Here is a 24,209-nt window from a genome sequence, read left to right as displayed (position 1 = left end):
CAGCATATGCTCAAGGCCAAGGTGGAGAGACATTCCCAGAGAATGAGATGGAGGTGAAGTGACCACAGGGTCCCTGCCTGGGCTCTTACAGAGGGTCATGTGTGGAAGTGAGGCCAGAAGACAGAGCAATCTGAACACACTGACCAGGCCCCGAGAGAGGCCCCACCCTGACCCACCATATCTGACACAGCCACCATTTGCCCATTGAGAAGCCCAACTAGGGAAGCTTCAGCTGTGACACAACACCGGGTTCTGGGGTCTCACCTTAACTGGGGAGTTCTGGGTAAGGAAGGGAAAGGATGGGCACCTGGCCATCGCGTGGCAGTTTTCTGTGTGCGGCCTATGGCAGCATCTCTGTGACTGACCCCTGCAAGAAGACAGAAGAGGTGGCCGCTACTCACACAACCACGGTGGGGTCCTTAAGCGGCACCTAGGAGGCTGCCCGGGCCTCCGCACCTGCCGGACCTGAGCTCCGAGCCCAGCTCTCACTGACCTTGGGTGGCGTCCTTACTCTCTCTGACCCTGAGTTTCCTCACACACGACAGGGGATTTGTGGTGCCACCTTTGGACTTCACGGCTATTAGTGAAATGGTGTTTCTGAAAGCATTTTCTCCTGGCAGTTGCTTAGATGGTGTCCAGTGCCACCTCTGCCCCCATATTTGGGAGCTGAGCTGGTGTGAGCTACCCCTCAGCAGGCCTGGAGTGAGATAGGAAGAACTTGGAGGCATCAAGGGCAGAGCTGAGGAGGGAAGCGGGTGGAGGACCCACTGGACAGAGTGGGCTTATGGAGGAGGCTGTAGTTGGTCCCCACGGTGGTCCACACTGCACAGCAGGTTTCAGGGGACCCAGGCCAGGGGCTACATGTGGGAGGGGGACTCGATCTCTGGGAACCAGAGCTCTGAGCTAGGTTCTGCATTTGGGTGGCCTCGGGCCGGGTGAAGAAGGGCCCCGTCTGAAGCTGGCTCACAGTCTTGAGTCTTGTGGTAATTTTCCAAGTTGTGAAAGTGTCTCCCTTTAATGTTATCCCAAGGCCAGGGAGGAAGTTCAATGTTATCTGAAGATGGCGGGCAGTTTTGGAGAAGAAAGAGGAACCGCTTTCCCTCGGCTCTAGATCCACTCTGTTATTGAAAGCCTGGACCTCCCGGGTGGACGGCTTTGGGACTGTCTGGGTTGGGGCCAGATCTGGGTCCGGGTGGACTGGAGTTGGAGTTTCCATGGGGGCAGGGGAATAGCTTGACTCTTCTTCCGCTCCCAGTGAAGGCAGCAATGTCCTCACGGGAAAAGCCTTCTCCATCAGCTTCCTGAGACTAGAGTCTGGGGTGCCCGGAGTAAGGACTGGGGAAATCCACACCTTTTGTGCTCCGTTCAGGTTATGGTGGCTTGTATGACAGCCACGTCCTTGTGTGGACCTGTGGGCCTTTTAAATACATGCTCACCAGCCGGCACTCCACTATCGACCATCAAATACAAGGTCATATGCATCAGGAATGTTTTAATTTGGGATGTTTCACATGCTTGTTCCCAGCAGTTCCTGGTACAGGGCGATATAGAGAGCAAAGAAGGCCTGAGGGTGGGGCTTGGGGGGTGGGGCTTGAAACAGGCAGGGCCATGGCCATGGTGGACATCAGCTTCAGGTTCAGCGTGTCACAGGCAAACAGACCCTCTCCATCCTCCAAGGGTTCAGGAGGATGAGGCAGATGGGGGAGTCTGGGAGGCAGCGGGACTTACGCACTCAGCCCCTGTGTGAACCTTGACCCTTACTGGCTGTATCTCCATCATCTTCAGCCATACAGGATCCCGTGGTCATACAGCTCATTGCAGGTGGTAGGCGCCTAAGGAGGTGCTGCAGCTGGGAATGCAATGTTCCCCCCGCTTGGCTACCATACAGCAAGGCCCCCCACTCACCCCAAGGCTCCCTTGGCAGGGTGTGAGATGCATCTGCGGCCACCACCCCTCCAAAACTGGCTCACTTTGCTTCATTTCTGGAACTCTCCAGAGGTGGACCGAACTAGCCTCAGGTTGGCCATGGCACTGTGAACAGGAGTGCCTTTAAGTTTGTGGGATGAGCCTGGAAGGTGCTCTTAGAGATAAAACAGGGAAACAGACAGTTCGGGTCCCAGCTCATCAGGGCTCCTCACTAACCAATCATTTCCCACAGATGCACCCAGGCTGACGGATCCCCCCCAGGATGTCACTGTGGAGCTGGGCAAGAGTGTCTTCCTCACCTGCCGGGCCTCAGGCCGCCCACCCCCCATCGTCACTTGGCGGCGTGGAGATGGCCAGGCCCTGGAGCCTGGGAGGGGTAGCAGAACTGGGCAACGGGATTCAGGAGTCTTGGTCTTTGAAAGTAAGAGAAAGGGGCTGGGCTGGGCTGGGAGGCAGGGTTGAGGAGGCGGTACCCTGATCCCAACACTAGCTCTATTCCTTCTTTTCCGTTGCTGTGATATAACATCATGACCGAAAGGTTTCTTGGGGGGCTTATAGTTCCAGAGGGATGAGAGTCTGTCACCATCACAGCAGAGAGCATGGCCACAGACAGGCAGGCAGGTGCTGGAGGAGCAGCTGAGAGTTCACATCTTGATCCACACACAGGAAACGGAAAGAGGCACACTGGGAACGGTGCAAGTCTTCTGAAACCACAAAGCCTGCCCCCAGTGACACCTCCTCCAACAAGGCGACACCTCCTAATCCTTCCTAAACAGTTCCACCAACTGGGGAAGCATATGGGGCTCTGAGGGCCATTCTCATTCAACAGGCCGTGGGCAGGTTGATGCCGGCTCATACCGGCTGGTGGCTCTGAATTCCATTATGAGCTGGGTCACCATCCTGACGATACTAAAGGCCTCTTCAGTACCGACCAGCTGTTCCTCACTGTTGTGTGTGTAGCACACATGAGCAGCTCAGCCACATACCCATCCCTGTCCCCATCCCACAGATGAGCAAGCTGAGACCCGGTAGCACCCGCCCCTGTCCTCCAATGCCCTGTCCTTCCTGGCATGTGTGCAGGGCCTGGCTGTGTACCTTCAGTGTTAGTCTGTGGGTTCCCAACAGCAGCCTCATTCCTCTCCTCAGGAACAGCCCCCGAAGACCAAGCCCTGTATGTGTGTGAAGCTCGCAATGTGTTCGGGAAGGCCCAGGCTGAGGCCCGGCTGCTGGTCACTGGACATGGTCTGTGGGTGAATCTGGAAGCTGTGGGAAGCGGGAGGCAGGTACTCCAGCCAGGCTGTGGGTACCCAGGAGGGCTCCTTGTAGCTACCGCATTGGACCAATGTATCTGCGCAATTGTACCCCTGCTTCTTGCGCCATGTCCTAGGGGACAGCTGACCTTCTGGGCTCTCTAGTCCAGACGCAGTCATGGGCTTTGGAGGGAAGAAGCAAGGGTGGGTCTGTGTCCCCAGGCCGTGTGACTGAAGTTTCCTCTTCCCACAGCGCCCCCACAGATCGCCAGCAGTGCCTCCATCCTTCGTGTCCTGGAGGGACAGCCAGTGTCCCTGACCTGCGTCATCCTGGCAGGGAGGCCCCTCCCTGAGAGGCGCTGGCTCAAGGCTGGCCGGCCAGTGAGTGCTGGGCTTCCCTGGGGACTGTGGGCAGTGGACAGAGAGGGGACTGTCACAGCCTCACCTCAGCCTTGGCCTCTCAGCTACCCCATTTTGGAATGTCCCTTCCCTCCTCCCACTCTGTCCTGTCCATCACCTGTCCTGCTTGGCTGTCATCTGTGGCCTTCTAATGTCCTGCCATCTCCCTACTTGCTGCCCAGTGAGAGGGTCTGAGGGGAGAGGATGGGGTGGGTCTGAGGGGAGAGGATGGGGTAGGTCTGAGGAGGGAGGATGGGGTGGGTCTGAGGAGAGAGGATCCTGGGGTGGGTCTGAGGAGAGAGGATGGGGTGGGTCTGAGGAGGGAGGATGGGGTGGGTGTGAGGAGAGAGGACCTGGGGTGGATCTGAGGAGGGAGGATGGGGTGGGTCTGAGGAGAGAGGATGGGGTGGGTCTGAGGAGGGAGGATGGGGTGGGTCTGAGGGAGAGGATGGGTGGGTCTGAGGAGGGAGGATGGGGTGGATCTGAGGAGGGAGGATGGGGTGGGTCTGAGGAGAGAGGATCCTGGGGTGGGTCTGAGGGAGAGGATGGGGTGGGTCTGGGGAGGGAGGATGGGGTGGGTCTGAGGAGAGAGGATGGGGTGGGTCTGAGGAGGGAGGATGGGGTGGGTCTGAGGAGGGAGGACCTGGGGTGGGTCTGAGGGGGGAGGATGGGGTGGATCTGAGGGGAGAGGATGGGTGGGTCTGAGGAGAGAGGATCCTGGGGTGGGTCTGAGGGGAGAGTATCCTGGGGTGGGTCTGAGGAGAGAGGATGGGGTGGGTCTGAGGAGGGAGGATGGGGTGGGTCTGAGGAGAGAGGATGGGGTGGGTCTGAGGAGGGAGGATGGGGTGGGTCTGAGGAGGGAGGATCTGCTGTGATGTTTCCAGGAAAGACCTGTGTCCTGTGCGGTTTAGCTCATAGCAGAACATCTGGGGCCATTTCGTCAGTTCACGGCACAGGCTGTCTACACTGTCCCCCTGCCCCCCGTGCCTTTGCCCCGCCTCCCCATCCCCCATCCCATTTGAACTATCTCCTATCTGATTTTGTTCCCATCAGGCTAGATGATCATGTATCTGTGTGCTACACCATGCTGTTCCTGCCATCCAAATGCCTTTCCAGTCACCCTTGCTTATCCTTCGCTTCTCTGTGCTGGGCTAATGGCGGAGCATGTGACATGAAAGTCCCTCCTGCCTATGACTCTCATCTTCTACCCACATCACACTCTTGCTGGGGAGAAAGATCTGTCATTTCCCCATTTTACAGATAAAGAAACTGAGGCTTAGAGAAGTTAAGCCACATGCTTAAAATCAAATAGCTAATGGGTAGCCAAGCTAGGTTTGAACCCTGTGGCCCACATTTCAAAACTTCAGAGGTATGAGCCTGGGGGCCATATGTGGTCCAAGGTCTGTTTTTGTTCTAAATAAAGTTTTATTGAAACACTGCCCCTCACAATTAGTCTATTTTAGCATTAAATTGGGCAGCTGAGAGAGAGCTCTCATAGCCTAAAGTAGTCCACCTCTGACGCCTGACTCAGAAAGTTTGCCAGTCCCATTTCAAGTCCCAGGTCGAGCATCACCCCTCCATGTCTATGCTGCCCAATTTGAGATGGTGTCCCTCTAGTACAGATGTACTTCAGAGTCTTTTGGGGAGTTTGCTGTTTATCAACTTTACCAATGAAATCAGAACCTCTGAGGATAGCTAGCGATCATGCCACTCCCTAAAAGTTTCAGTGTGCAGGCAAGTTTGTGAGCCAGGCTGCAGAGTGGCATTAAATACTCCTCTGCTAACTTGAGACCAAAATGCATCGTGCTGACCTCCCTGCCCTGACAGCCCTGTACAGGGAACACTGGCATGGCCTGCCTGCGCCTGCCTGCGCCTGCCTGTGCCTGCCTGTGCCTGCCTGTGCCTGCCTCTGCCTGCCTGTGCCTGCCTGTGCCTGCCTGCCTGTGCCTGCCTGTGCCTGCCTGTGCCTACCTCTGCCTGCCTCTGCCTGCCTCCCTTCCTCTCTCCCTCCCTCCCTCCCCCCCCTCCCTCCCTTCCCTCTCCTTCCCCTGCTGGGCTCTAAGCGGGTGCAGCTCTGTGCATCCATGTGGCACACCTAGAGGTATATGGCCGACCTAGGCAATCTTCAGCCCCACCCACTACCTCCTCTGCAGCCTGTGCAGTTAACTGTGGCTGTGGAGTTGCAGGGTGGTTTCGAACACTGAAGCCTCCAGGGCAGTCTGCCAGGTGTATGGGATGAGGTGGGACCTTGTGCACTCAGGGTGGGGAGCACTGTGAGGAACCCCCTGCTCAATTGCCATCTAAGGAGGGATCCCTTTGGGCTCACTCAGCTGGTGACCTAGACAGGCTAGGGGCTCAATTGGGGGCATAGAACGTACAGTTGGGGTCTGTGATGGTGACTGGGGCAGCCCGAAGGGGCCGGGCGTGCTGGAAAGATCCAGAACTTCTCAGCAGGATTTAGCAGGTGAACATCTCCTGGACTGCCAGGCCTGCCCCCCCCCAGCACTTTCCCACCCACTCTGCTGTGGTGGGTCCCCAGAGGGAAGTCCCGGAGCAGTCCAAGCTCTCTGCATATCCGCATGGCTGCAGTCTCTGCTTGTCTTCTCTCTGGGGCCTCGGTGGCATGGAAAGGCTGCCACTGCCCCACAGCCTGAGATCTCTGCCTCAACTCCACATTCTTCTTACTAACTCTCACAGGACAGCTTTGGGTTAGACGGGTGGCCCTGGCCCACCTACCTACCTGGCCAGCTGGCTGAGGGAGGGGTGGGACCACAAGGGTGGGGCCCACCTTCCCCTGCTGATCTCAGGAGATGGTGTGTCTCAGAGAAGAGATGGCCAGGAAGCCACACTTTCACCCCAGTAGGCTCTTCTACCAGCTCTGGTCCCTGGCCTCTTGGTCCGGTGTACCCCACAGGCCGGGGGAGCAGAGAAGCTCCTGGGGGTGGCTCCCTCCCACCTAAGTGCAGACCCCTCCATCCAAGCTCCTGCCTCTCATCAGCTCCCTCCAGGCGGCCGGCATGCTGTCCGTGCTGATGGCAGCCTCCACCTTGACCGGGCCCTGCAAGAGGATGCTGGGAGATACAGCTGTGTGGCCACCAACGCAGCAGGCTCTCAGCACCGAGATGTGGAGCTGGTGGTCCAGGGTGAGTCCTGGATCCCAAGATGGTGGCAATGGGCTGAGGGAAGGCACTTGAGGTAACTCGATCTTGAACACTTTTGTTTGGAAAATTTGTGAAAAATAACATGTCTTCATTGAAGGGAGATTAGGGTTGATGTACTCCTGTGCTGTCAGTGGATAAAATTCCAGTTACATCTTTTCATACTTCATGTGTGTTCCCTGTCTGCAGCTATCCCTCGGTATCCATGGTGAAATGGTTTCCAAATACCCTGTGCTTATTACAAATCTGGACGCGCTCAAGTCCTGCATTAGAATGAATGGTATCTGAGCTAGGCATGTATCTCAGTTGGTAGAGTGCTCATCTGGTGTGCCCAAGGCCCTGGGTTCCATCCCTAGCACCACATAAAGCTGGTGTGGTGGTGCACACCTGTAATCCTAGCTCTTGGAAGACAGAGGCAGGAAGGTCAGGGGCTCAAAGTCACACTCAGCTACATAGTAAGTTAGAGGCCAGCCTGGGCTACATGAAACCCTTGGTAGGATTTGTATAGAAACTGCACACATTCCCTATAGACTCTAGATGCTTATAGACTTCTAATGCCTAGTAGAATGGAGACATTGCAAATGATCATTGTACTTTTTTTTTACAAAGGGAAAAATATGCTTTTCAGTTGAAGTATTTCTCTGAGTATTTTCCACCTGAGGTTGGTTGAACCTGTGTAGGAACACAGAACTGACTGCATGTAGATAATATATATTTAGAAGTAATTTATGCATATACTATTAGAGAATATGTATTCATTATACATAACACCTAAACATTCTTTATGTGGTTTATTATTGTTATTTTTGTTTGCTTAAGACTGGGTCTCTCTATGTAGCCCAGGCTAGCCTGGAACTTGCTATATAGACCAGGCTAACTTAAAACTCAAAGACATCCACCCATCCCTGCCTCCCAAGTGCAAGGATTAAAAGTGGACCAACCACTCCTGCCTCTTCATATGTTCTTTATACGTGTTGGATATAAATTATCTTTGAATCTATCTCCCTACCAGTCATTTTCTTGAAAATCCATGCATTTATTTTTGAGTGTATAGTGTATGTGTGTGCACTGTGTGCTCACAAATGTGCACCTGTGTGCTCATGTGCATGGAGGCCAGAGCTGACATCAGGTGCATGACTTTCCTCCTCTTCATATCACTACCGCATTTGTTTATTTATTCATGTGTGTGCTTGCACCACAGCATGCATGTGGGGGTCAGAAGACAACTGGAGGGAACAGGTCCTGTCATTCTACCGTGCGGGTACCAGGAATACAATTCAGGCCCTCAGGCATGGTGGCAGGCCCCTCTACGCATGGCACTGTCTCACAGCCCACCCATCACATTGAGATAGGGCCTCTAACTGATCCCAGAGCTCACTGATTGCCTAGACTAGCCAGCGATCTCTAGGCTCTACCTCCTCCACCACCATCCCCATCACCACCTCCTATCCCATGCTGAGTTATAGGTGTGACTGGCTGTGCCCAGCTTTTATGTAGGGCCTGAGATCCTACCTCAGGAGGCGTTTAATGACCAAGCCATCTCCCCAGACCCACAAATCCACTAAAATAAACAAACCTGTGGTCCTATCTACTGTTGTCACATGTTCCTGTGACAATATGTCATGGGTAGGTCTCTCTCATGGCTTCAGGGGAACCAGTGCAAAGCCTGAAGACCCCTATTGGATGCACTGTGATGCCTTCCCATGACCTCACCTCACCCGTGGACACACAGCCCTGTACAACATGGACATGACCAGTCAACGCACATTTTAGAGCCACAAGCTTATTTTACCCAGCTATCCTTCTACTTGGGATGTTGGGGTCCTCAGCTCACCCAACCAAGTGCCACCATCTCTAAGACAGGGAGGTAAATTGGGTGCATACGTCATTTGCCTAGGATATTCTCTTTCCATGGCCCTTCCTGTGTGAAACTGTGGAGGGGTAAGCAGGAAGAAGCAGGCTTCCTCAGGTGAGAGAGGAGAGCCAAACCCATCAGGCTTTGGGGTGGGCAAGACTCAGGCTCCTGCCTCTGCAGTCAGAGATGCTGCAGACGAAAATCCTGCTGAAGCTGGAACTGGAGCCCATGGCTGGCCTCAGCTAGGAAACACATTAGGTTCATGTGTTTCCACTTCACACACACACACACACACACACACACACACACACACACACACACAGTGCCTATAGGCTGTATCTGTGACACTGGTGTGGTCTAGCCTGGTCTCTCGGCTTGTTGTGTCTATTCCACACATACCACTCATCTGCTGGGACACAGGAAAGTCGTTTTCTTCCCTGGACATACTCCCCGAACCTCCAGGGCTCTTGGCTTCTGGCTTCGCTCCCGACCTCTTCACGGATCCAGAAAGCTCCCAGGATGCCTTTGGCACCTGTTTCTAAGTTCGTTCTGTCCTGTGAATGTTGTTTTCTGCTGTTTCTCATCAGTCGGTCCCCAAAGCCATGAGCAGGGAGTCAGAGTCAGTTAAGCTTTTCCTGGCACATCCAGGAATATGGGGACTGAGAGATTAAGTGGTTTACACAAAGTCCTGAGCAGAGAGACCGCACAGCTGTTCCCAGCACAGGCAGCCTGTGTCTGGGATGGATTCATGACTGTCAGCCATGTGGCCACAGATTGTCAGCCAATTTTCTCCTGTTGAATTTCTCTTAGATATCAGATCAACCAAAGGGTGGTCATTCCCAGGGTTTTCTAGCGTTGAATCCAATGGTATAAAGTACATTCACAGACATTACCCAGTTCTAAAATTTTCTGTCTCTGTCTCCACAACACTTCTTTCTTTGAGACAGGGTTTCTCTGTGTAGCCTTGGCTGTCCTGGATCTCACTCTGTAGACCAGGCTGGCCTCGAACTCACAGAGACCCACCTGCTTCTGCCTCCCAGGTGCTGAGATTAAAGGCGTGCGCCACCACGCCTGGTTTAGAGCTTTCTCTTCTTTTTTCATTGTGTGGACTATGCATGCACACTTGTGTGTGTACTTTGAGTGTGTGTACACTTAGAAGTCAGAGGTTAGCTCTGGCTGTCTTCTCTGACTCTCCCCACCTTATGTTTTAGGATAGACCAGCCACTCAGAGAGTTCCAGGGACCCTCCTAGCTCTGCCCATGCACATCATGGAACCCACCTTTTATGTGGGTGCTGGGGACTGAGCTCAGGTCCTCAGGCCTTTGCAGCAGGCCCTTTATGGACTGAACATCTTCCCAGTCCCTTTCTTTTTTCTCCTTCTCCCCCTCTCCCTTCCCCCTTCTTCCTGTCTTTCTAGTGGTAAGGGTGGAACCCCACGGCGTGTGCCTGTCTGACAAGCACTTTGCCACCAAACTACATCCCTAGCTTCTTGTTTTAATTGGATTTTGAGATGGGGTCTCACCATGTTGCCCAGGCAGGCCTGGGACTTGGGTCCTCCTGCCTCAGCCCCTCCAAGGCAGCTGGGGCTACAAACCTCGCCCACCAAGCCTGGACAGACTAGGTTGTTTGTTGTTTCGTTTGGTTGGTTCTTTTTAATGGATTTCATAGAAAAATTGAACAGATACACAAAAATACCGCCAGTATTCCTTCCCCGTCACCTGTAGCCTCTCTTATTATCAGCACCCCCTTCACTGCTCAAGAGTGACCCATACCAACAGCTGACAAGGGCCTGTCATCACCAGCCAAGTCCGCGGCTACACAGGAGGTCCATGGATTTATACAAATCTATCACTTGTTCCCACCGTGGTGGTCTCAACTTGAGGTTCCCCTGTCTTGAAAACCCTCTGCGCTCTGCACCCCTACCCCCTAACACCCAGTGACCACCAAGGGTTTTCAGATCTAGTTCTGACTTTTCTAAAATGTCGGAGTTAGAACCAGCCCTCTTCCTTTTGAAGGCTGAGTACTAGTCCACTATGTGCACATATCCCATTTTGCTTATTCAGTCATTGCTGGTGGAAGCTTGGGTTGCTTCTGAGCCTTGGCCATTAGGAACACTGATTTAAAATATTTTTAAAATTGGTCTGTTTGTAAAAGTGCCACCTAGGATCCATCCGACTGCCACCCACCATGTCACCAAGGAAGGAGTACCAGCCTCCCTCCCCTGCATGGCCTCGGGCGTTCCCACCCCCACCATCACCTGGACCAAGGTAGGCAGAGCCTGTAACCTTGAGGGAAGCCAGAGATGTCAACTTGGTGTGTCCTGGGACAGAGTGTGAGCTCTGACGTTGTCACCATGGTTCTGTCCTAGGAAAGCAACATCCTGAGTACCCGGGACCACTACAATGTGAGCAGGGATGGTACCCTGGTCATTGTCCAGCCATCTCCCCAGGATGCAGGCGCCTATGTGTGCACAGCCACCAACAGCGTGGGCTTCTCCAGCCAGGAGATGTGGCTGTCTGTCAACAGTGAGTAGTAAAGGGTCCTGGTGTGAGAGCGGATCAGTGGGAATCCACAGGGACTTAGCCTTCTGTGGCCCTCTGGATCACAGTATCAAGCCCTCAAAAGACACAGGACCCCATTCTGGTGGCCACCTCATCTGTCTCTCTCTGCCCCCAGACCCTCTGACTCCCTCTTTTCTTCTGATGCTCTGACCTGCCTCAGGGCCTCCCGTGAGGTTCCTGCTAATGAACTTCTTCCTTTTGGACCAACCAACTTCTCTCATGTGTCAGACCCCAAGCTGGAGCAAACCACCTTGTTGTAAACTCTGGCTGGGACATCCCCTTAGTAGCATCCATCGCTCCTGGGGTTAAGTAATCAGTTGCACACTGGCAGGCTGGGCCCTCGTGTTTCCTGCAGACTCTAAATGCCGCCAGGGCAGGAGTGGGGCTCTTTCCCGGCCATTCCCTCAAACCTGGGTCTTCAGGGACTGAGTCTGGAACAGAGAGACGATGCACAAGCTGACCGGGTTTTGTGATATACTTTTAGATCTAGTGTTTTTAATTATTTAATTAACTAATTAATTAATTATGTATATAGTGTTTCTGTCTGCATGCATGCCTACATGCCAGAAGAGGGTACCAGATTTCATTATAGATGGTTGTAAGCCGCTATGTGGTTGCTGGGAATTGAACTCGGGACCTCTAGAAGAGCAAACAGCCAGTGCTCTTAACCTCCGAGCTATCTCTTCAGTCCTAAATCTAATATTTTATGTTTAAAAAAAAAAAGCATGGGGATTTGTGGTGTAGCTCACTTGGTAGAATGCTTGCCTAACATGCTCGAGGTCCTGGGTTCCATCCCCAGCACCGCATTAAAAAAAACTGCCAGGTGTAGGAAAACACACCTTTTAGTCGCAGAACTTGGGAGGCAGAGGTAGGTGATCTCTGTGAGTTTGAAGCCAGCCTGGTCTACGTAGTGAGTTCCAGGACAGGGAACTCACTACATAGGGAGACCCTGTCTTAAAAGCAAAAAACTGGGTGTGATAGTGCATTACATCTATAATCCCCGTCTTCAGGAGGTAGAGGCAGGAGGATCAGGAGTTTAAGGTCATCTTTGGCTCTGTCAGTCATAAGTCCATGGGACTCTGCCTCAGAAAAAATAACAAGGGGGTTTACTGTCGGAACATGATGTCACACCCATGGGAAGCCATGCTCAGATGCCTCCACCATGTGACTTGTTTCCTACCAAATTCCTTTAGTGTGTGTGTGCTGGGCAAGATGTGGGGGTGGGGGGTGGGTGCTCAGGTGGTCTCTTCAAGCATCAAGGGTCTTTGGCCTAATAGAGAAATGACGTGCATAGATATCCTAACTCCCCCTCTGGTGAGCAGCCAGAGAGGGTTCATTCATCATTTTGTGGCTCACGCCCTGGGAAGGAAAAGGTGGGCCAATGGGGAGGTGGCAGAGCAGTGATTGGCAGCCAAGGAGGTGACAAACCTGTGCTTCCAATGTTAGTGAGCCTTGGCCTCACTTGCCCTCTGGACCTCCCGAAGGTCAAGGTAACGTCGCCCTCTGTTACCCCCTTGCTTCTGTTCCCTGCTGTGTTGACTTCTCCAAACAGCCAAGCCCAGGATCAAGATGAATGAGTCCCAAGCTATGGAGGGGCCCCTGAGAGTCACAGTCAAGGCTGGTGAAGAGGTGACCCTGGACTGTGAGGCCCAAGGCTCACCAACCCCACTGGTCACCTGGACCAAGGATGCTCACCCTCTGCTGCCTGTCACCAACAGGTACCCAGCCTTAGCATACGGGGCCAGGGAGGGGCGGAGCTTGGTTTGGAGGGAGACTGGTCTCGAAGTGGTTGTGACCCAAGCAGGTGCATGTGACTTTAAGGACACTCAGGGAAGCCTCAAGGGCTTCTGCGAATATGGCTCGTGACCTAGCACACATCCTTGCACATCCCACATCCTGAGCTGCAGGCTTGAGCTTGTGTGTACCAGGTTCTGTGGGTCACCTTGCTGCTCTTTTTCCCAGTGACCTTTGCTTTCTGAGCTACACCAAGATGCTGAGGGTCCCTGGGGTGGGATGATACTCTCAGGGTCACCGGAGCAAGAAAAATCCAGAACTAAGGTGGGAGATACATCCTGATGAAGACATGAGTTGCCTCCACAGCCACTCTGTAGACTTGTAGCGACTCTGGTAGCTTGCTCTGCTTCTTCTCACTGGGAACTTTGCAAGGGACTGTTGGAGCCACAGGATGCTGCCTCAGGGGGGACTGTGGGGGGCTACTTCCAGTGAGCAAGTGTGCCTCAAAGTCCTGGAGCCCTTGACCCGGGCGGGGGAGAGGCAGCAGAGCTCAGGCTGTGACATCAGTCCTGGCAAAGTCTTTGAGACAGTTCAGACTGAGAAGGTCTCCAGCAGCCGGCCCCCACCCCCACCACCCCCACGTGTCCCTCAGAACATCTGCTTGCCGAGTCCTTCCAAAGCTCGCAGCCGTGTGTGCCTGAATACACTTGGAGCCCAGAGAGCTGGCCCTGGGTGGGCTCTACAGTGTCCTCGAGCACGCCATGTCATGAGATGACGGGGTAGCGGCATGGCGGGAGAGGGGGCAGGGAGAGCCTACATCTCCGGGAGAAAGGCTAGTGTTGGCTCCTTGCGGGGTGGTGGCTGTGGCCTGTTTGTTTATGGCGTGTTACTGAAGTGGGAAGCACATTCCTGTTCACTCCTCCACCCTGATGCGCTAATGGATCAACAGGGAGCCGTAAATTTCTCAGGCCTTTTGAGCAATAGCGATCATAGAGTCCGTTTCTCTTCCTTTGCTTTTATTGGCATCCTTCTGGAAGATTCCCACTGCTTCTCTCTGGATTGGGGATATTCTGGGCGTTTATCTCCAGGGGCAGTCAGTGTGCCCAGGATTGGGGTAAGAAGGAGCGCTCAGCGCTCAGGAGAAACTGTAGACGCTCCTGGTCCTGTGCTGACTGGGGAGCACAGGTGGCCCCCGGCTGCTCTCAGCTGTCCGTGACATCTGTAAAGTGGACTTTCTGTAGCTCCTGCTCTCCTGTGTGAGGGCGTGGGGTGCCTGAGTGTCGAAGATGGCGAGAGCCGTTTGCTTTCTGCTTCCTTCCTGCCGCTGGTCATAGAGGCACGGAGGCGGCACCAGCAGCTCGGAAACAGTTGCTACCCGGGGCTGGAAAGATGGCAGAGCAGTTTAGAGCACGTATTGCTCTTCCAGAGGACCCAAGTTCAGTTCCCGGCACCCACATTAGGCAGCAGCTCACAAGCTCCTGTAACTCCAGCTCCAGGGGTTCAATGCCTGCTTCTGGCCTCTTTGGGCACTGCACTTGAGTGCACACCACCTCACACAGACACACAGGGACACACACATGTGCACACACACGATTGAAAGTAATAAAATAAATCTAAAAAGTTGCCGTCCTGGGTCCAAGGAGATGGCTCAGTGAGTAAAGGAGCTTCTGCCAGGTCTCATTCGTGAGTTTAATCCCTGGGACCCACGTGGTGGAAGCAGGGAACCAGCTCTCTCTGACCTCTGTACATGCACCATAATGTGTACATACAAAATGCACATGCACGTGTATACACACACACACACACACACACACACACACACACACACACACAAATAAATGACTTGAAAAGTTGTTTTAAATGAGACTATCCTGGGCCTATGGAGATGGGCCGGTGAGGAAATGTCTGCATGAGGACCTGACTTGACCCTCAGCACCCATGTGAAAGCCCGACATGGTGTCTAGAGACTGTAAGCCAGGCCTGGGGCCACGGCAGAGACAGGAAGACCCTGAGGTTCACTGGCCACTCAACTGAATTAGTGGGCCGAGCTTCAATTAGTGGTTCAAAAACTAGAGAGTGGCAGACGGAGACACTACCTCTGGCCTCCACATGTGTGTGCACAGACTTGCACACACACCACACACAGCTCTGTCTTGGGTCTGTTGTCTTTTGACTTGGCCCATGACTGGCTTTGGGGAGTCCCCCTCTAACACAGGACCGTTCACATCTTCACTTGCCCAGTTCAGTGGTTTTTGTTTTTAGTCAGTTCACAATCATGCAGCAATCACCACAATCAATTCTAGAACATTCCTGCGCCTCCCTCCACCAGCTAATGACATACAGGTGTTTGTATGTCTCTGGGCAATCGTTTAGGGCCTCTGTTCTTTTAATCACATTTTAAACAAATAAGACATGTGTTTGGGGTTCTTTGGGCTTTCTTGGATGAGACTAAAGCTGAGCATGAGTCCAAAGTGCAGCCACTGACAGACACAGAGCATAGCTCCCCTGCGCCCACCCCACAGACGTTCAGCCAGAGTAGAGACTGGTAAGCCTCACAGCCACACAGCACCTGAAGGTAAGAGAGGCAAGGACCTCTGTCTGCGCTCTGCTTCTGCTCTTCCTCCTTCTTCGGCTTCCTCTCCCTCTGCCCTGCCTACTCCTTCTCTTCGGCCTCCTGCTCCTTCTTGGAGGAGCCCCAAAACTCAGGTTCTGGATCCATGCTAGAAAGCAAAGGGTTCACTTCCTTCCATGAGCCAGAGGTATCTGGCTGCCTCAGGACCCAGATTGGTCCCACCATGCCTCAGGTGGCTCTGTCCTCTGGCATTCTACCCTCCTGTGCCAAGCCTGGCCTAATGGTCTCAGCCCTAGAGTGGTTTTGCCTTGCCTCGGCATCCCTGGTAAACCATGAAAGAGGCTTGGCTAGAGTTGGAGTCAGGATATGCTGGGCCGGTATGGCCTTTTCTATCCCAGTTTGGCCAAGAGTGGTAGGCCCAGCCAGCAGGCCACCCCGGAGCTGGGTGCGGTAAATGGCGTCATGCTGGGGCCACAGAGGAGGAGAAGGAACCCAGGGCTGGGGGAAGGAGGACTGGAATGATCTTCCTCCTCTCAGGGCTGGACACACAGGAGCAGTACATCCAGATAAAAACACACTCAGATGCCCACATGGAACTGAGGCACACGCACATACACATGCAGGTCAGGCCTCTGGGTCCAGGCCAGGGCACTGCTTCTCCCAAGCACCCAAGTCATATTCTAAACTTGGGGGTGTCTCTAACACCTCCCAAGTCAAAGCTTCTTGAAGAAAGTGAGCTCAAGGAGGTGGAGAAGCCAAGAGACCCCAGCTCCCACCCGAGTCCCCTCCTTTCTGAGGGTCTCCTTCACACCACATGCTCCTGTAGGAATTTGGTGGGTCTGGCTTCTGCCCTGGCACGGGGTTCTTTCTTGCATGGCCAAGTGCCTGGTCGTTCTGGCCCACTCCTGCTGGTGCATCCGTAGGCTCTCTCCGAGGGCAGGTCCGCATTCGGGCTGCCCTGGAGTTACTAAGCACAGTTCCTCTGTCTGGGGCATACACTTCTCCACCACTTTCGTGTTATAAATGGTGCTGCCTGGTGGCCCCATTCACATGCTCCCCTCTGTCTCCTGGGTCACCTCCTTGGGGGATCGGGCCCCAGGGCAACCAGCTAAGGACAGGATTAGAGAATGGTCTTTGACTGTGAGATCTCACGGTCCTGGAACTGTTGTTTCTGCAGAAGCTTCCTGGTCACCAATGCAAAGCTAAAGCAGGCTGGGTGGATTGGGAACAGCTCGTGCCAGTTCTGTGACATCTCAAACTAGACACCCAAGGGCCTGGGGGACCCTACCCAGAGTTGCTCAACTTGCTTGGTGAACTCAAACAAGATCCATCTCTTCCTCAGACCTCAGTCTTCCCATCTGAGATGTGAAAGGGTCCAGCGGGTGGTGATGGCCAGACAGCATCTCTCTCCTCAGCTGGGATGCTGGGTTGGGGCGTGTTGCTAGGCAACAATGTTTAATGTTTGTTTGGGGATTCTGCTGTGGAGTGGGGGCAGCTGGATGTGCTCCTGGCTTCCACTCCTTCTCCGGAGGCGTCAAGCCAGGGACCCACACAGGGCCAGATCCCCAATTCCAAAAGGGGAGTGGAGCGAGGGGACACGGCAGCTCCAAGCTTCCAGTTGTCACAGTCTCTCTTAGCTCTCTGCCCACTCCCTAGGACCCTGTAGGACAGCCAGCCCACCCACCGGTCTCCTTACGGGGGCTGACTAATGAGAACCAGTGACCGAGCACAGACTGTCTGGGGGCCTGGTGTGGGGTCTCCGGCTTGGTGGAGCCTCAGAGCTAGTGCTGGTGGCCAGTCTGCTGCCTCCAGTCTGGCTGTCAACCTCCCACGACCAGTGGCTCCCTTTGTTAACCAAACATCAGACCCCAAACTTTTGGTCACCACGCAGTGATGGGGACACTCAGTGGCAGGCTCTGAGGCCTGGACCAGCTGAGTGGCATGGGCAACAGAGCTTTTCACTCTGACCTCTGCTTTGCTAACTGTGGTGAAGGTGCCCGTGGGGACTCTGTCCTCGGGCCTGGCTGGGGAGCATCAAATAAGAAGGCACCCACCCCAGCAGGAGCTCACTGTGTAGGCACATACGGGAAGCACACAACAGTTGGCACCCATCACTGACATCAACACCATCTTTGTTAGCATCACGAGCAGCCTGAATTCATTATCCGACGGCCACTGTGCAGGCCCCTTCTCCTGTCTCTCCCCTCCCCCTGTCTCTCAGACCTTTCAGCCCCCTTGCCTCAGTTTCTCCAGCTCAGCATTTCCACCTGTGACTTCCTGATGAGGGGTTGAGCCACTAGGCTGAAGGGTTCCCCATCCTTGGCTTAGAGATGCCCTGGCCCAACAGACAACGGCTGCACACGCCAGCACACAGTAGGCATATGCTGAGAAGTGTGGACCGTGGACAGGGTAGCGTCTCCAGCCTCCAGCCCTACTGTGTGCTCCTTTAGTAAGGTAGAAAGTGCTACAGAATGACCTTTTACAGCCAGGGGCAGCAAGATGGCCCCTGTGGCATGGGAGGGACCAGAGCAGACAAAGGCCAAGACTCAACAGCCCAAGAGGAGGAACACAGACACTGTAGTCACCAGGCACCCAGGGACACTCCCACTGAATGAGTAAATAACAAATGAGCAAGCCTAGGTCCTGGAACTTTAGCCTGCCGGGGAGTGTCTGGGGCAGCTCCGTGGAAGGGCCGGAACCAGTGCCGCCCGGAAGGTAGCACAGCTGGATTGAGATTATGAGAGGGGACTGTGGAAGTGACGGCAGGGATGGAGTGTGGGCATGGACGGGAGCAGCTGTAATCTGCTGTCAGACATTCATCTGCACCTACTGTGTGCTAAGGATTGGGGTAGAGTAGGGACCTAGGCACCCCCGATTCCTACCAGACAGTGTCAGCGGTCACACGTATGATAAATACCCTAGTGGCTTTGGGGAGCTGGTTGGACAGAGGTGCAGAGGTGCAAAGCAGGCAGGTGCGGGCTGTGGATGCTTCCCACCAGGTGTACCTTGGTCCATCTGGACAGATCAGGAGGCTGCTGGCCAGCCCTCTGCCTGGGGCGGGGAGAGTCAGTGGGCTCTTTGCAGGCCCCCCAGCCCAGCGTTCTGACGTGTGTGTATGCCTGGCATGGACTGCAAGGCCCCAGCCAGATGGACATAATAAACAGGAAACTCCCCTTGAGTCCAAGTGCTCCCTTGGGTGCTGTGAGGAGCCATCTGGCTGCAGAGCCTTGAAGAAGCCCTCCTATTGACGGAGTCCCCATCCCCAGCAGCTCGTGGCTTGAAGAGTCTGGCATCCTGTGCACATCCTCCCTTCCCTGGCCAGGGCTTCCCTCCTGAGCCTCTGGGAAGGTGCAGGGAGGGCTGATGGGGGAAGGGCAGGTGGAAACTTCCTGGAATTCCCTTCCAAAACCTCCTAGTCATGTCCAGCCAGACCCAGACCCAGACCCAGGACAGTGGCTTTACCTTTTCTCTGAGTAGGAAGCTCAAGCTGGATCACCATAAAGGCATTGCTCTGTGCAGGGTCTGAGTTGGGTCGGTGATAATAAGGGTCTCCCATTGGAGCCTCTGACAGACAGGATCCTGGTGTCACAAGCTGGGTAGAGCCATGAGAGACCACAGGATGGGCTTGCCAGTCTAGGGCATGAAGGAAGCCTTCTTGGAGGAAGTGGTGTCTGCATAAAGGAGGAGAACAGGTGTATCCCGGCAGGCACAGAGCAGCAAGAGTGGGTTGAGCCTGAGCTCTGAGGGGTTTGACAGGGCCTGGGATGAGGATGATGAGGGAGGAGGGGATGCTTTGCATAGATCACTCCAGGCCATGGCAGCATGCTTGAGTTCCCTGGCCACCCCGGCACCCAAGCAAGCACCCACTCTTCTGGGCAGGTCAGGTGCCCTCAGTCCCTACCAGTGTCAGTTTGCTTATCTGAACCATGGATCCACAGTCCTTCATTTCTTCCTTACGGTAGTGAGCATCCCACCCCATCCTGCGCCAACTTCTGCAGGAAATGACCTGTGATTGGTTATAAGAAAGACAGGGTGCTGGGGGCCTGGAATGTAGATCAGTTGGTTGAGTACTTGCTGTTGACTTACATGTCATCCAAAGCCATGTACAATGCCTGCTGCATACGCGGACAAGCTAGAAGGTTCTGGATAGAGAGAGGGGTTATCACTTCGCTTCACCGATGGGTGGATAGAAGCAAAACCAGTGCTGACAGCCTGGGTGTGGTTGGAAACCATGCACCCTGGCAGCTGCGTGGAGGGAGGTGGGGGCTGCAGGGCTGGCTCCCAGGGATCCCGCCAGGGGCCCTGTGATGCCATTTTGCAGAGGTGGATGCTTGGTCCCAGCAGCAAGGGGATGGGGGAACCAGGCTGAAGGCCATCTGAAGAGCTCAGTCAGCTCTAGGTTGACAGTTGACCCTGGGGTCCTCCACCCCTGGTCTGGACGCTCGCTCTTAGGCTAGTCAGGGCCACAGGCTGCAGCCGCCATCCCTTGGAGCCAACACATATGGAGTTGACATCATGTCTGCAGAGCCCCTTGGGGTCCATCCCAGCTGCTGGAGCCTGGCTAGGGTCCTGTGACCTTGTGGGGAGGGACTGGTAAGGTGGGCCAGAGCTGGGGGAGGTCTGCAAAGTTTCTTCTCATGGATCTCCAAGATGCCTCCGGACAGCAACTCCCCAAGAGACCCTGGGTTTGAGCTCAGGAGAGCCTGGGGATCAGACACTGAGGACTTAGGGCTAGTGGACTTTTCTCTGGAAGCAGGGGGACTCTAGCCTCCTGACAAACAGATGTGCTGAGGACAAGGGGCATTGCCATCAGCTGCAGTGGGGCATGGACGGGAGTGTTGTGCCAGAGCCCCAGGGATTCAGGCCCATTCTACAGATGAGGAAATGGAAACCGGGAGAGGGAACAGTTTATGTCCTGGGTCACACAGCTAAGTAGGCTGGGAGTGTGGACTGGGACCCACCCACCTCTCTACAGGTGCTACACTGAGAGGGCCTGGCCTTGGCTGTGGGAGGCAGGGCAGGGGCTGGAGTCAAGTCCTGACGGTAGATGCTACCTCAGTCTGGGAAGGCTGCCTGGGGGAGGCAGCAGGATCCTTGGCGGTGGATCTTCAAGCCTTTCTCTGTCCAGGGTGGAATGAGGTCTCACTGGTGTTCCTCCCTCCCACAGGCATGACCTCCTCCCATCAGGCTCCCTGCACCTGACACAGACCCAGGTGGGCGACAATGGCCACTATGAGTGCACAGCCAGCAACCCAGCAGGGGCCACGTCTCGCCACTACATCCTCAGGGTTCAAGGTAGGGCCCACTGGAGGCCATCCCTCACTCCATCCATGATCTCCATGCCCTGTCTGTTCCTCTACTTTCTCTCAGGCTCCACAGTGCCAGAGCAGGCATCCCTCTTCCTGTCTCTGGGCCTGGGGAGGCTGTTAAAGAGGCCCACGAAGAACAGGGCCCGGTGGGGACCATGAGTGGGGACACATAAGGAGCAGTGATCCCGCGGCCTTCTGTCCACTTGGAGTCACACAACGTGGGAGGCCAGTTCTAGCTTTGCAAAGGCTCCTGGGGGTTAGGGTTCTTCCTGCCAGGAGCGCCCGAGGCTCCATAAAGAGACCCTTTCTAACCCACTCTGCTTCAGCAAGCTGCCCACCTGGAACAGGCCTGCTGACGTTTGTGGAGGCTCCGGTTTCTCAGGCACCACAGCAAGCCCGACTCTATGGCCAAGGTCTAAATTTACACCCACGTGAGGCTGGTCCCCAGCACATTAGGGGTCCCTGGAATGGTCCCATTCAAAAGAAGTCACCCCATGCCAGTCACACACCAGCACCCTGAGGAGACCCTAAGACAGGACCAAGCATGGCCCAGTTCACCTGTTACCCTCATGGGGCCCGTGAGGGAAGGATGGAAAGATAATGAATGTTCCACATTGTTGATCATGACTTGACGTCCACGTTCAAAGTCTGTGGGTAATGGGAACAGCTGCAAGTATTCACTCATCTGTGTCCTTCACACTCCAACTCGGTGGCTAGACACATCATCCGCCCTCACAGCCAAGCATCCCTCACCCTTCACAGACGCGTTCCAGCCCTGTCCACACCAGCATCCCATTTTACAGACAGATAGGCTGAGGCCTGGGCTGGGGGTGGAAAGAAAAGATGTGCCCTAGCAAGTGAGAGGAACGTGGGGGTGGGAGTGAAAAGCAGATCTGGAAACAGCGAAGCAGGGTTTGAATCTCAATCGACGTTGCTGCCAGCTTGCTGTGTGGCCTTAGGCCAGTCACTCAATCTCTCTGAACCTTGTGAAGAGGGGCCACAATCATGCCCAACCTGTAGTCAACAGAAGGGACATGTTATTAGTCAAGTGCTCAGAACGGTGTAGACTGGGGTATGGCAAAGACGGTGGCCATGGCATAGTGGTTGTGGCCTGGGCGTCTCCATGCTCCCGCACCCCTTCCGAGCACTGCCAGGCAGCAGGTCATGGGCTCGTTTCCAACGCCTGGGCTTATCTTTGACAGTGTCTTAGAAATGGGGACAATGTCAGGGTTCCTCAGTTTGCCTGGTGGCCCAGAAGAGCAGTGTGGCCTGGGCTCTGTGGATGTTCCTGGCCGCACAGGCTGAGCCTAATGGAAGCAGCCTGAATTCTCAGACACACAGACCCAGGGCTGTGATCTCCAACTCCTTGCATCCAGAAGAGGAGGCAAATCTGTATAAGCCTCAGTTTCCCCATCTTCAAACTGGGTGTGACAGTCTCCACCCTGCAGGAGGATTTGTTTGTAGGAAAATACAAACACAGCCCACAGGTGTGGCTGGGGGAGAGGGGCAATGGGAGTCGGTGCTACCTCCCCCTCTGTCAAAGGGAAACTGAGGCTCAGCTGGTGCCAGGTACCACAGTGTAGGCAGGGAACAGAGCTGGGATTATGTAGCTACTCAGAGTGCCACTCCAACCTGGCTGGGCCATTCTGAGTCAGTCCTGACCTCAGTGCCTCAGTTTCCCTATATGCCCACTACACTGGGGTAGACCAGATGGCACTTCTCAAGTGGCACGGGGCACATTGGTGGAGGTAGGGGACAAATGCATTGAGTGCATTCAGGTGTCCAGGTGGACTCTGGATTCTGCTCTTTCGGGGTGTGGGGAAGGGCTACATGGTCCATAGCTCTTCCTTGGGTAACGAGGAATGTCTGCCTTAGGTCTCCCCATCCCCTGTGATGATTTTGCTGCTTGCTGGTAACAGGGTTGTAGCATTGCTGGGGCTCTGGGACCCCTAAGCAGGTAGCCTACCTTGATGCCCATCCCTGGAACCCTGCCAGTTCCCCCTCAGGTGCAGCCTGGCCCTCGGGTCCTGAAGGTGCTGGCGGGGGAAGCCCTTGATTTGAACTGCGTGGCCGAGGGCAACCCAGAACCCCAGCTGAACTGGTTCAAGGATGGGGTGGCCCTGAGGGGTGAGGGACCCCAGGGCTCTGTCCACTTTGCTGCTGTCCAGACCTCCGATGCCGGCCTGTACCGCTGTGAAGCCGCCAGCAGCGCCGGCACCGACACCTGGGACCTGCAGCTCCGTGTGCTGGGTAAGTCCCCGAGCCCCGAACGGGACCACCGCCGCTTACCTCCTGCCGCCGCCACCGCCCACACCGCTGCGGTGTTCTGGACTCTGCTTGTCCAGTTCTGAGCAGTAGGTCCTCAGAGGCACGGTGCAGGCTCCCTGATTTGCCCAGATGACCTGTGGCCTGTGACCCTAGGGGCCTTGTGCGACGTCCCGTGGGACTGTGGTCAGGGATCAGGTGTCTGACTCAGCTCTCGTTTACCACATGGACAACTCAGGCCATTTTTTCACCTGCAAGGTGATCCAGTAATCACAAGGCCACAGAATATTCTGGATCAATACTAACATTTTCACTGTTGGGAACTGGATGCAAGACACTGTTGGAAGGCACTGCCATGACCCTACTTACTATACCTCTTGTGTTTGAGGCACAGGCCCAGCCTCTGATGCTGGCCTCCCTGGGAGGCTGGGGACTGGGGTTCTGGGAGGAGACCCCATCCTCTCAGCTCCTGCTGGAAGGGAATGCTACACCTGAGGGTTATGGACATGGCCTCACTACCTCCCACAGAGCCACCACACTGGGGGGTCGACGAGACCAGAGGCCTGCTGGAGCGAGTGGCTGGAGAGAATGCCAGTCTGCCGTGCCCTGCCCGAGGTGAGGCTGAGCCCAGGGTGGGGCTAGGAGAGCAAGGGCTGGCCTGGGTTCCAGGAACTTGGCCACCATATATGGTGACCTCCTTGGGTTATGGGGTTTATGGAATCACAATGACAATTCTATAGGATGGATATTGCCGTTAGTTTTTTTATTAGGGATGCCCTGTCCCAGAGAGATTAAACAATTTACGTAAGGACACACAGCCAGTATGTGACTCAGTATGGTCTGGTTTGACCTCCAGTCAGCCTGCCTATGCATCCCCATAGTCCCCAGAGTCTGGGAAAGTGACAGCCGTGGCTAAGAGCAGCTCTTGGGACCTTTTGAATTGAGACTGTGGGGTTACCATGTTTCCCCACACTTCCTCACAGTGTTCCCAAGCAAGGCAGCCTTTTCAGGGTTTGCTTTGGGATGGCAATGCAGCTGAGGGTCCAGCTTGCCACCTCAGGGTCAGCTGTCCAGGCAGATCCAGCTTTGTCCTGGATATTTACATTCCTCTTGAGCCACAGCCTCCTCATTTACATGGCGGGGGCACATCCGTCCCTCACAGTGACTCGGCCGTGAAGTC

At 54.8% G+C, this 24,209-nt stretch overlaps 1 protein-coding gene across 3 annotated transcripts in view; it reads left to right on the top strand.

Moving 5' to 3' along the window:
• The window catches only part of Hmcn2 (hemicentin 2), a 152,571-nt gene that overhangs the window by 45,483 nt on the left and 82,879 nt on the right, over positions 1-24,209 (top strand). For all 3 annotated transcript variants that reach the window (XM_028884655.1, XM_037204583.1, XM_037204584.1), the window contains exons 16-25: positions 2,159-2,347; positions 3,073-3,168; positions 3,430-3,557; positions 6,574-6,718; positions 10,743-10,855; positions 10,957-11,113; positions 12,702-12,867; positions 20,623-20,750; positions 22,760-23,014; positions 23,558-23,644. In XM_028884655.1, coding sequence (XP_028740488.1) covers positions 2,159-2,347; positions 3,073-3,168; positions 3,430-3,557; positions 6,574-6,718; positions 10,743-10,855; positions 10,957-11,113; positions 12,702-12,867; positions 20,623-20,750; positions 22,760-23,014; positions 23,558-23,644 — 1,464 coding nt within the window. The remainder of the gene's footprint in view (positions 1-2,158; positions 2,348-3,072; positions 3,169-3,429; positions 3,558-6,573; positions 6,719-10,742; positions 10,856-10,956; positions 11,114-12,701; positions 12,868-20,622; positions 20,751-22,759; positions 23,015-23,557; positions 23,645-24,209) is intronic.

The sequence above is a fragment of the Peromyscus leucopus genome, chromosome 4 (genome assembly GCF_004664715.2).
Source record: "Peromyscus leucopus breed LL Stock chromosome 4, UCI_PerLeu_2.1, whole genome shotgun sequence".
Lineage (NCBI taxonomy): Eukaryota > Metazoa > Chordata > Mammalia > Rodentia > Cricetidae > Peromyscus > Peromyscus leucopus.
The sequence above is the reverse complement of the archived record's forward strand: the minus strand, read 5'-3'. Positions and strand labels throughout refer to the sequence as shown.